General features: G+C 36.0%; 1 protein-coding gene across 2 annotated transcripts in view; it reads left to right on the plus strand.

Moving 5' to 3' along the window:
* Nucleotides 1–13594, plus strand: part of ERBB4 (erb-b2 receptor tyrosine kinase 4) — a 510543-nt gene that overhangs the window by 283829 nt on the left and 213120 nt on the right. For both annotated transcript variants that reach the window (XM_072418550.1, XM_072418551.1), the window contains exon 3: nucleotides 672–858. In XM_072418550.1, the coding sequence (XP_072274651.1) occupies nucleotides 672–858 (187 nt within the window). The remainder of the gene's footprint in view (nucleotides 1–671; nucleotides 859–13594) is intronic.

Below are 13594 nucleotides of genomic sequence, written 5' to 3' on the forward strand. Positions count from 1 at the left end.
GAGTGAGGATGTCTTAAACAGGTCATTGGAGCAATGGAGAGGTGGCTAGGGGTGTATTTTGTATCAGGTCAAAATTTAAGTTGGACAAGAATGGTTGGTGATTAAAAAGCAAATCAAAGAAGCTCAAAAGCAAAAGCAAAACTTTGTTATCAAGGCCCAGTTGAACAAAAATACAAATTCTTTGAAAGGTAATATAGCTTCAAGCTTGGAGTATTTCTTGCTTGAAAGAAGCAAAAGCACAAAATACATAAATAAAATGGATTGCTTTGGCAGAGTTGCAAAACAAGATTTCAGACGTGTCAATGTGTATTTTTAGGCTTGTGATGTCCCTACATTTAGATGTTATGAAGAGCATGAATTTAAGATCATACAGAACATGTAAAAAATTGAAGAAGATAACTTTTTTTTGTATACCAGCCTATCACATCAGCTGGAACACTGATACTGTGTAAATAGTTTCATTGTATGTGACCATGTTGGAGACTAGGGTGTCCATGTAAAAAGTGTTATGTCTGTGAACCTGGGAAGTTTTAGCACTACTTACATTTTTTGTAACCTTACTTATATGGTCATTTACAAATCATCTGTTTCATATTAAAAAATATTGTTGGAGCTGTAAAAATGTAAAGTGCAGGATATCTAATCAACTCATATTTCTTTTGTGCTTGTAGTCAATCCGCGAAGTGACAGGATATGTCCTTGTGGCTCTTAACCAGTTTGAGTATCTCCCTCTTGAGAACCTGCGAATAATTCGTGGAACTAAGCTATATGAGGACCGTTATGCACTCTTCATCTTCTTGAACTATCTGAAGGATGGAAAATATGGATTGCGTGAGCTTGGACTGAGAAACTTGACGGGTGAGTCATATTTTTTCATTATGTGTAGTATGTAATGTTTTAGACTTCCAGTTCAACACACTGTAGATTAATACTTAACACAAAACATTTTCATTTTTTTAATCTCCTAGTTGGTATCAAAAATTCAAAAGACGATTCAGATATATTTTTGCAGTATTACCAGATTTTGCAGTATGACTAAAATAAAATTTAAAATGCTCACATAACTCAAACTAAACGGCAAGCCAATCTAGGCTCTTAAGAAATCATGATTGGATAAAATCTATAACCTGTAACTTGAGTTCTGAAATGGCATGGCATTATCATGTCTGGATTCATCTTTTGTTATTTATATGTAATAGTAATTACTATAACTGCTTTTTTTAACATCATATTAAATAAAATTTAGGTCCCAGACATACTACACAATTTTGAAATCTCTCTCCTCTTGCTGGACTTTGGTCCTCATCTGTTGAATGAGGACCTTATGTAAAATCTTAGACTTAGAGATTTATTTACTACAATATTTTCGATTCGAGGGTATACTTTGTGTACTTTTGAGGGATTTGCTCTTGCAAGTTTCCAGAATTTTCTTTTTTATTCTTACCACACCAACTACCAATATAAATCCATACTGGGAAATGGTCATTTTGTTGGTTTGAGGATACAGGACTCTATGATGGCGCGTGGTGTGCCTGTATCCCTGGTAGTCTGTTCTCAGCTATGCTCTCACCACCCAGTCTTGATTTAATTCTTGACAGGCGCTTCTTCCTCACTGGGTGTAACATAAATTTAATGCCTGCATGTTACTAAGCAGACACGGCCACTGCCATTATTAATAAATTATTATTAATAAACAGGATTTATATAGCGCCAACATATTACACAGCGCTGTACACTAAATAGGGGTTGCAAATGACAGACTAACACAGACAGTGATACAGGAGGAGAGGACCCTGCCCCGAAGAGCTTACAATCTAGTAGGTGGGGGAATTTACACACAATAGGAGGGAGAATGAGAACATTACAGGAGTTTGTGTGGTCATATGAACTGCATATTTAATTTAAAATGAAAGGTATGTCAGTTTAGTGAACACATAATATCGGCTATATTTTAACGTTCAGTGAAGGGAATGGGTTTACAAATATTTTATTGGAAAGTTGTGGGTATGGATGTTTTGTTTGCCCATACTGTGAAGGGATTACAGGATAATATTTCCCACATGCCTATGTTTCAATATTTTCATTGCATCTATTTTCTTTTACTGGTGATGCTAATTGAAAGCAAGACTTCAGCTATCTTTAACATCCCCTCAGGCCTTCTATATATATTGAAGCATTAAAGCAATGTCTATTGACAAATTGTACACGCTTCTGTGCTGGTCTACATTTTTCAGCCTAAGAGTCCAATGGGAGATTCCACAGAGAATGAAGTCATCAATCCAATATTTCTATATTTTAAAATAGAATTGCATGTCCCGTTGTTTTTTTAGTATACTAAGGCTGTTGGATGTATGCCTAAAGCAGACTAAATGATAATACTAAATAATGATAAATGTATATAGCCAAAAATTTTACTGCTAAAACAAGTGGCCCATAGACTTATATTGCGATAGGAAAGCTGCAAAGCACACATATGGCACAGCACAACAAAACATGGTCTGTATATGTACCAATCTATTAATTATACATAATAACATACCTAAAAACCTTAAAAAGTTGATGACTTCCTTCTATATCCAGATAATGTGTTTTAGAAAAGTTAGACGGCATGTAATATTATAATACCAGTGCTGGTCACTGAGCAGTCTTTTAATGATGATACTCAGTACCATGTATCACCCCAAAGCCAGCACATTGTTGGGACTTTATTACATTTGAGGGGCTTTTTTAGACACCAACCCAAGGTATTTTGGATGACTTTCAATACACTTTTAAACTTCAAGGATTCTTTTATTAAAACTGTCAATCTAATATTCACCAAACACTCTTTGTTGGAAACCATTTACAAAAAAAACACATTGACCTGAAATATTCTCTTCCATAGAATGTTTAGGGAGTGTCAAATTCCTAATTTATAAACAGAACCCTAAATTACCCCATTAGATCAACTTAAAAGGACCTTTGATGCACCTCACTGATATACCAATACCATGTGCTGCCATAAAAAATATTACAGCCTCTTTTTTACTTTGTATTTCAAAATAATTGATTGTCTTAATGCTACATATATGTGTATATATGTACATATATGTATGTACAAAATGCTATATATATATATATATATATATATATATATATTATATATACATATATATATATACTAATGCTGCCCAGTTGCATGCGCACAACAACAGAACACACATGCATAAAGTTAATCTCAATGTTTTTTAATATACAAACCTAGTGGTGCATTTTTGTATAATAGTGGTTTGTGAACATTATATATACTCCTGGATAAATAGGAGCTTTTGTTTGCTTATTTCTGCATAGTATTATTGGCTGTTTTGCATCAAGTGATTTATTGGTACAGGACAGAAAATTACTTTCTTCAGTGACATTCTACTTTTAAGCAGATTTATTTTGCAAACTAAATAATTTTATAAATGATCCAAGAAAATATTTTGTGACAGCAGAATGGTGATGGTAAATTCTGCTTAAACACAAACTTTTAACTCACTTTACCCATTAGATCATCATAGCTACTGCTGTTAGCATACAGAAACTTAATGCCCTCAATATAGTTTTGTCCTTCACTTCTAGTATTGACACATGAGTAGTTGCAATAGACTTTACATTGATATTTGATATTCTGTAAATTGACTGATACCCCAAGCTTTTTTACTTTTTCATGTAATAATGCTCTGTGGGACTTACAGAGGGATTTGACATTCAGCAATTGATGGCACCAAAGGATTTTACTGGATATCTTGTACCGAAACGCTTCACAGTGTTAACTGCTTGTTATACTTTATGTGCATAGCAGGTTAACAAGACTTTTAGAAGTGTGTAGTAGAATTTGGAAGTGATATACTAAACTGGCCCCACAAAAGTGCATTCACTTCAAACATTAAAATATTTTTTTTAAACACGCTAGCTTTTACCTTGTAAGATATTTGATATGAACAGGATGTTACTGGACAAGCATCAGTGCCTTTTTAGTACCCCTTACTGTCATTTTTGTGAATGTATTATGGATTTAAACACAGAAAAGAAGCAATATTAGGTCCAAGCATTGCTAAGGGTTAAAAAAAAGTTTTTGCATACAGTTCCCTTGCAGTATTGGTCTTGTTACATCAGCTTTATCACAACACACGTTAACTCCCCTAGCATTCTAATTCTGTTCCTATTTCCACGCAAAAAGTGTTACCTTTTTTTCCATGGAAATTCATTTTACATTGTAGCCTATAATTCTTAGGTTTAACTCACCAAAAAATTTCCAGTATTTAATAAATTTAATAATAAAATTAAAACAAAAACCCGCAAACCAGGAAACCCCAGGGATTGTCTTTGCATTCGCCGGCTGGAGATGGGAGGGAAAAGACATTTCCCGAAGACCCCTGGGGACCAGCAAGACACCGGGGGATGACAACGGAACAAGGTAAGTGAGGTTTTTTAATCTTTTTAGCAGCCCCGAGTGTGACTCAGGATTACTTTTTTTGCATTGAAAATCTACCCCGAGTCACACTCAGGATTAGCGCTAGGGGGGTTAATGAACATTTCTAGAGTTAGTGTCACAGCTTTCATTCACATGCTCTTGTGCATTGCCAGGCTATTTCGACTACTTATTGCAAAGCATAATAATGCTTTATTATACTACAAAACAAGTTTGTGGTACAGTTGGCAAATACATGTGTGCTTTACTGCAACACAGAGGAACAGAGAAGTGTGAATGGGCCCTTGGAGTCATGCATGGTCTATGAAAAAAATGTAATCAGTAAATAATCTAAAAGTAATCTAGATTTTAGATAACTGCAATCTAGGAATGAGCCAGCACACTCAACACAAGAACTAACCATTTGATACAAAAAAGGCCCAGAATCAGGATCTTTATGTTACACAGTTGATGTCAAAGTGTATGCATCTACAGTCAGATAGAAATGAAAGAAATAAACCTACATGGGAAGTATACCTTAACAATAAAACACTTGTGTTTTTAAAATGAGCATTGGGGCAGGACATAAAGGCAAAGCATGGGCCTTCTGGAACAATTATACTGTGGACTGGTGAATAACAGAAAGAGTAGTTTGGCCACGATTACAGTAAGCATGTTGAAAGAACCTTTTATCAATCACGATGAATGATTGTGGAGTTTCTTTGTGCTTTATGGGCTAGTCAGCTTATAGGGTTCTATTTAAAAAGGAGTGAATCTGACATTTCCTCAAACATTCCCTGGTAGAGAATTGATTGCTCCCATTGAAACACATGGACCAGGAAGGTTCCCCACCAGGGAATGTTTGAGGGAATGTCAGATTCACTGCTGTATAAATGGAGCCCATTGAGCTAAAGCTACGTACACACGTCAAATTTTTCGGCTTCGGACGGATATCGGGCGAGAATCTGGCGTGTGTACAGCCCGCGTCGTCCTGGCGGATCCACGAACGATGAGCGACGAGCGATCCTAATGCAAGGGAGGAGATGCAGGGTGCCGCTCCGTCGCTCTCCCCCTCCCCTCTCCATAGAGCAGAACGGTGCTGTATGTACAGCACTCGTTCATGCATCGTGCGGTTCTTATCGATGGAAAGGATCGTGAAAGATCCTTTCCAACGACAAGAATTGCACGTGTGTATATGGCTTTACTCTAAATTCTGGATCATATCAAAGTGTGCTTGATTAGATTTTGAGGCCATTTTATTCGTTAAGTTAAGTTTGTAGTACAAAAATAAACAAAGGTATCAAATCCATGACAGGAAGAACATACATACAACAAAAAATAAAAAGTAAAAAGGTAGTGCAATCACAAAGTCAACAAAGAATAAAAACTATGACCTACTTAATCAAGTCACATAGGACGATTTTGAGGCCATTTATCAAAAAGTTGCAGCTGAACATGAAATAAAAAATCTAAATAAAAAATAAAAAAAGATGATTATTGCATAGCCTAGTCAAAGCTCTGATATGAATCCCATTGAAAAGTTGTGAAGGATTTCAAAAGAACAGGTAATACAAGAAACAGATAAACATCTCGCAGCTAAATGAATTTTGCATGATACAATCATCAGAGACGATGGGTGGGTAGGAAGTGATTTTTGTGAGAGCAATACCAGCTTCTGAGACTAAAAATGTACTAAATTAAAAAAAAAACACCAAGGGCCCATTTTTTAAAACAGTGAATCAGACATTCCCTCAAATATTTCCCTTATGGCAGTAAATGATTCTCACGAGGGAATGTTTGAAGGATTGTCAGATTCCCTGTTTTATAAATAAAGTTTTCTTGAATTTCTTGCGTTTTTATGGAAATATATAACCATTATATGTGGGTATTATCAAAATATAAACAAATCAACACATTTCTTGGAGAATTTTTTTTCATGTGCCTGTGCCAGTTGACAGGCTTGTGAATCAGCAGTGAAAACAATGATATCAATGCCCTGGCAACTTCTTTCATCCCACTGTAGTGAGAACAGGCACAGCCTAAATGAACCTGTGAAAAGGGGGAACAGATATAGACTGGGCTCGTGGCATTTCAATTTTTAACTATTTTGAAAACATTTTTTTTAAATAACACTTTCTACTATTTTTCTAAAATAACACTTTTGCCATAGGTTTATACTGCCACTTTTGCCATTGGTTTATACTTGAGTAAAAGCATTTCCTATATATTTACTTTCTGATCTAAATTCTCCATCTTTCCATTCTTTCCCTGGGACTGCAAATCATAGTGGGAAGCTGTTCTGTTGATTTGTAAAATAGGTGTGGCTAAATGCTAATTGATAGGTTTGTGAATCAGTGATAACGGCGATATCAATGTCCTGGCAACCTGTTTCACCCCATAATGCTCTAAACAGTGCAGAATTGTTTCCACACATCAAAAAAGTTGCTTTAGATGAACATCATTGGTAGGATTTACAGGTATTTAAGGGATTTTGGAGACTAGGAGAATACTGTAATTGCAGATTCCCCTTTAAGTGCTACAGCAGACATTTATATATATAATGGTCGGCCATAGTTTTACTTTAAGTTTACCCTTGTTTCCTGCTCATCAGTAATAGGCCACTTGCATTATGAATGGTCCACAATTAATTTGTTTGCATTAGACTTTTCTTTCAAAAAGAATGTTAATAAAGGCATTATAGTTTGTATTTTTCATATGATGTCTGCATTATCAGAGGATACAACATGTGGATATGATATTAGATATATGAGGTCTTGGTTGAAGGGATTATTTAATCCATTATTGCTTCATGTTTCAGTATGTTTGTATGTGTGAAATCTTCTATGTAGTTAACCAGTGGGTGTGAAGCCTTCCCAATTATCAGGGACCTTGATGTTTTCTATCAGATTAACTGCAAACCTAGATGACCACAGGGGGCTGAGCTCAATGTATGTCCCAGGCAGAGCAAAAAAAGAACCATCAGACATCTCTGGTGACTTTAATGGAGATCTTAGGATCAGTTTCAGTTTGTTTACAAGCCATCACAGGTCATCGAGGGACAACAGACAAGACCGGAATTCTAACTAGTGTACTCCCTGTGTGAGCTTTGCAAATCAGTTTTTAGAACAACTGCTCTTTGATTTCACAAAGACATGCTCATTTGCTTTTTGACATTAGATTTCTATTGCAAAATGACCTAGACAAAATATTAATCTTTAATTAGCAAGATATGTTTTAAACTACTGAAATGTGAAATCAATTTAATTAAATCAGAATCATTACTGAAAATGCCACTTCAAACTGACTGTACCATATAATATATATATATTCATTATATATTACCAAAAGTATAATGTGATGGCCTAACTTAATAATCAATTCAATTCGTATCCTATCAGGCAGGTCCTTGCATTTAACATTTGTTGATGGATCCAAAGGAAATTTCACACATTGTCAATTTGTATTATATTGTAATGTATAATCTTAGAATTTATATATAGTAATTAGGTATTTTTTAAATTATTACTTACTATTTGTCATATTTTGCTTTACATATTATAGATAAATAAATGTTTTTTTACTGGTTCAATGTGTCTGATTCAATCTGACTTATTCATGATTCAAGATTTACTGTATATATTTGAGTATAAACCAAGACCCCCTTTTCTAATCAAAGTGCCACTAGAAAATTCATCTTGATTTATGCTTGGGTCCACCAGTGGATAGTACGGTGTCCTCATGTAAAGTGTATAATAAATCTTGCTGTTGGAGAAAAAAAAGACATGAGTTTGTTACACACTTTAAATGGGGACACAGCACAATCTACCGTTGGTCAACAGTAATGCATAAAGGAACATATAGGCGATCTAACTTAACAACATAAATACAAAATACTTTAACCTGTGAAAAGGGAGGGGGGGGGGGAGATATAGACTGGGCCTGAGTCATTTTTCCCTTGTTTAAATAAATGTTTTTTTAATAACATATTCCACTATTTTTCTAAAATAACACTCTTGCCCTGGCTATATACTTGAGTCAAAGCATTTTCTTTTATTTCCAGGTAAAAATAAGTACCTTTTTAAATTTGAGTATAATATATATGGTATATATATATTATATATATATTTATATATATTTGGCACAAACTCCTGTTTTCTCCTCTTCTAAAAGTGGCTAACCACTCTCTGTGCTGGCCCACATATAATGAGCCTAATTTATTAAAGCTCTCCAAGGCTGGAGAGGATACACTTTTATCAGTGAAGCTGGGTGATCTAGCAAACCTGAAATAGAGGCCCATTAGACACTGCAGGCCCAGTGTCTCTAAAGCAAACTTGTAGTAACTTTATTTACTTTGAAGTCTCTCCTGGACTATATCACACTTAAGCTGCGTACACACTTGCAATTTTTGTCGTTGGAAAGGATCTTTCACGATCCTTTCCAACGACAAGGGGCTGCAAGATGCATGAACGGTGCTGTACATACAGCACCGTTCATGCTCTATGGAGAGGGGAGGGGGGAGAGCGACGGAGCGGCACCCTGCTGCGCGCTCTCCCCTTCCCTTTCATTACGATCGGCTGTCGTCCATCGTCCGTGGATCCGGCAGGTCGGTCGTCCGGACGATGGACGACACCGACTGTACACACGGAAGATTTTCGCCCGATAATTGGCCGATGCCGATTATCGGGCGATAAAAATCTGCCGTGTGTACGTAGCTTTACCCTTTAGAGATATATACAACAAAAAACAAGTGCTCAGGTCAGTCCCTGGTTCCCCCTATTCCCCCAGCACCTCTGGCTATTAAATAAAATGGAAATGATAGTTAAAAACATGAGATAAATTAGGATCTTCAAATGTTTGGCAAAATAATTGTAAAATGATGCCACAGAGATAACATGAGATAGCTGACGTTAGATTTAATTACATAAACTAAAACATGGTTAATTTGGTTAGTGCTGTTTATGATCAGTCAAGTCGCCAAAAGCAACAATAAAAAGATAACATAAGGTAAGCACCCATGAGAAATGTCATGTTATGCTATCCAACAAAAGATGATCCTATCCGTATTGTGGGTTAAAAATTATGATATATTATTGTTTACTACGGAATCACACCCAATCAGTTTAAGGAGACAGTTCTATTGTGTAATGTCACCGTAATCTGATTGGGTAAATATAAATGTGTTGGTCTGGTGAGCCTTTAGTAAATCATCTTCTACTGACTTCAGCATCTGTAGGAACATGAAAAAGAATATGTTTTTACGAGAAGACTACCATGAGAATATGTTTTCTTTTTAAAGAACACAGTAAAAATAAGTAGTGTGGATCAAATCAATAGAACGGCTGATTGATCAGTTTATGGTTTGTCTAATTATTTCTATGTAGGTTTGTTGTACATGATCATACCATGTAGAAATGCAAGAGCTCGTTCTTAATGTATTCTAACATATTTGTAGATTTGAAATATTTATTGGTGTATTCAGTTAGATAAGAACGTTCACCTTTTGCAGATTCATCTGGTTTTCAAGGTGATCTATTTATAACCTCAGCTATCTAAAGCCGTGTACAGACATGCAATTATTGTCGTTAGAAAGGATCTTTTACGATCCTTTCCAACGATAAGAACCTTACAAGGCATGAACGAGTGCTGTACATACAGCACCATTCTGCTCTATAGAGAGGGGAGGGGGAGAGCGACAGAGCGGCACCCCCATTCACTTGCATTAGGATCGCTCGTCGTTTATCGTCCGTGGACCTGCCAGAACTGATCCACGGATGATGAACGATGCAGGCTGTACACATGCCAGATTCTCGCCCGATAATCGTCTCAGGGCAAAAATTTGACATGTGTATGTAGCTTAAGCCACCTATTCTAAGCTAGCTAAAACTTTTTTTAACAGGCTGACCTGGGTTACTGCAAGACATAGCTTCTATTTTTTAAAGTTAAAACCTTAACTCATGGCCTTGAAATCAATTTAAGCAGCATCTATGTCTATGTCAACTTCTCAATCCCCAGTCTAGGTATTTATTATTACAATACAGTAAATCTACCCAATGGACTGGGATTAGGGGGTGAAACAGTAAGGGGAACAGAAGGTATAAACCTGTATTTTACTATAGCCGGACATCTGTGTTTCCATTGTCAAAAAGGAGACCAAAGTAAAATACATACATTTTAGTTAAAAGGTATTTTTCTTGTCCTTGCCACTGCCAAGAAGATTGCAATCTTTTTTTTTCATATTTGATTGCAGTGTTGGGTGATAGGGTGCAAAATCAGCTGCTGGGCAGCCATGTTGAAAGAGTGAGATAAGGCTGTGTTTTCCATGAATGTATACATTTCTTAAAATTGCCAATTCATTTAGTTATTTTAGATGTATGCCTTGGTTAGATTTAGTGGCTATACCAATTGCAATTTACATGGCAGTTTTAGATGTTATGTTGAACAAAAATATTAGGGAAATGAAGATGAGCAGATTGTTTACTGGTAATAAAAGTTCTTTTGTATATTATTATCTGGTGTGCTGGTCATAGTGTGCAACCAGAAAATGACCGCAGTTTTGGAGGGTCATGGAAAGAGCAAAGACACAGCGACTGTGGGAAAAGGCTGCCAAATGGGATGCTGGGACCAGGGACAAAACAGGCATAAACATACTGAAATCTGAATCTTACTGACAGATGGTCATTGGAATCAGGGAAAGTGAAACCCCACAATAGGAATGTGATTGAAATGGATTGTAAAATAAGTATGCAATAAATATCAATGTGAAAATGTAATGTTGATGTATGTATGGTTTTTACTCACTTTTACGCCTTAAAATTAGTTACTCAAACATGTATATTAGTATATTTATTAAATGTTTGTTTATTTGTTTATTAAATGTTTAGAAAAAGTTGTCTTTAGTACTACTGAACAAGTGGCAGCTTTCATCACTGGCTGAAATAAAAAGGGAACTCTGGAATTGTGCCCAAAAAAGGCAAATGACTAGTCATGAGTATATACCAGCAAATCTTTATTACTTTACCTTATTATGCCTTGTTCTGCACTATGTCTCTTTGTGGAAATGGCCATCGGGATAGAGAAGAACATTAAGCAGAAGTGTAGTTATTTTACTAATCCTTACCCAGATCTCCTGAAACTACAATGGACAGGTAGCAGAACCTTTTATTGAATAGCACAGATATACAAATATCCAGCTGTAGGCACAGGAATGCCACGTCACCCTATCATTTTAGGAAGTACAGTTGAGTTCTGCTCCACTTTAAGCAGAGAAAAAAAAGAAAATGCTTAAAAGTACTACTGTATATCTACTGCATTTAATAAATTTGTTTTCAACCCTATTTGCCACAGTTTAAATGTAATGACACAGAGGGAAGAAATGTTGTGGGACAAAGGATTGCAGAAGCTTCAGCTTCTCAAGGTATCCATCTGCCCTTAGAAAAACTCTCTTTGTTATTTAGAAGTGAATTTGAGATGTGAATTGAGATTGAGAAGTAAATTGCTGTTGCCTGCACATTACATTTACAATGTTTGTGTATAAGCCCATAATAATAATACACTGTTGGGTCAATAAGTAGAGTTTTGATGTAACTGTGAATCCAAAAATTAGTTCTAATCGATTAGGGTAACCAGATCATACCTGGTGTCTGGGCCGAAATACTATTTTATAACTCCTATCCAAAGTTAAAGCCTACCACTAATCTATTTGGCATAAAAAAAAAGAAACACCCTTTGGTATGCCATGTAGACCACAAAAAAATAAAACACACAAATGATTGCTCCTTTAGTAGAGAATCGGGAACATTTGATCACTACTTCTATATTTGCTTACAAGGCTGTTGAACTCCCACTGTGCTTGGAAAGGTCATGAAAACCTGTCTAATTCCAACGCATATAGGTTAAGGCATAAGGGATAAGATACTGAGTGCATTCCCCATTGCCCACTAGGCCTGACCTCTGGATTGCAGTATAGATTGACCATGGTATAATCCAGAGGTCAGGTCCAATGAGCTGTAGGATAAATGGTGTCATTATACCATCATTTGGAAAACATGCAGTATCAAACTAGATTTACAAGGATCTGCCAAGAGGTTTGTGATGCATTTACTTAGAAATCCTAGTTTTCATTTAACAATGTTTGAAAAAAAGAAAATACCTTATTGGATGTTGATAAGAATATGAGGAAGTTTGGTGTTGGCTCCAAACTAATCTCTTCTTGATTTCTTCTTGTCTTGGCACTCTGCCTATCCGTATGCGGGAGAAATTGTTTCTTGTGAAGCTAGTTTAGGATGTTCTGGCCTCATTCTCACCTTGTCAGGGGTGAAGTCCCTTAAAGTCAGTAATTGGCTGTTCTGAGTGTGTCTGGTAAATGTTTTGAGTTTTCAGCTAAGCAGTTCATGTAACGGGAGAATTGTGGGATCTTGGCTCTGTCTTCGGCTACACAGTAACAGGACAAGTGCGGTGTGAACTCAAAGCCCTGGCTGATAATATATCATGAAAGGTGAACAACAGATCATCCTGTACTGTCATGTTGTTGGCCAAAAATCAAATAGCAACAGCAATTTGCACATATTTAATGCATTTTGCATTTGAAACTAATTCAATGTATTTTTATATCAAAGTATAATATGTGATTCTACGGGCCATATTAACAGATATTAGACATTTTACGCTAAATTAAAATTTCAGTGAAAAGCAGAAGTATTTCAGTGTCTTCTTTTAAAATGACGTATGCCTATTAATAATGATTATTGGTGAACTTTGGTTATTTTGGCCCAGGGTACCAGGCTTGCACTAAGTTTACCAATACATATGGAATAGTCCACTGCGAATGGATCTTCAAAATTCATCAGGTTTATTACCCCACCTAAAATTTGGTATGTCTTGACACATGTCAGGGAAGTCTTTTAAGTCACAGGGTCAGCATACTAGCCAAGCAGATAGCATTTAAATATTTATTCATACAGCTGTGTCATTTAAATGACCATGCCGTCTGAACATAACATGTGTTAATGCATTGCATTGTGTAAAGCATAAAATAATCAATTACACAAAGCTGATCACATGCACAGTAAATTCCAAGAAGCATTAAGGGGGATTTACACATTTGCACAGCGGTTATGTATGGTAAAATGCGACAAGCTTGAAAAAAATAGGTGCTGTGCTAAA

The sequence above is a fragment of the Pyxicephalus adspersus genome, chromosome 7 (assembly GCF_032062135.1).
Source record: "Pyxicephalus adspersus chromosome 7, UCB_Pads_2.0, whole genome shotgun sequence".
Taxonomy (NCBI): domain Eukaryota; kingdom Metazoa; phylum Chordata; class Amphibia; order Anura; family Pyxicephalidae; genus Pyxicephalus; species Pyxicephalus adspersus.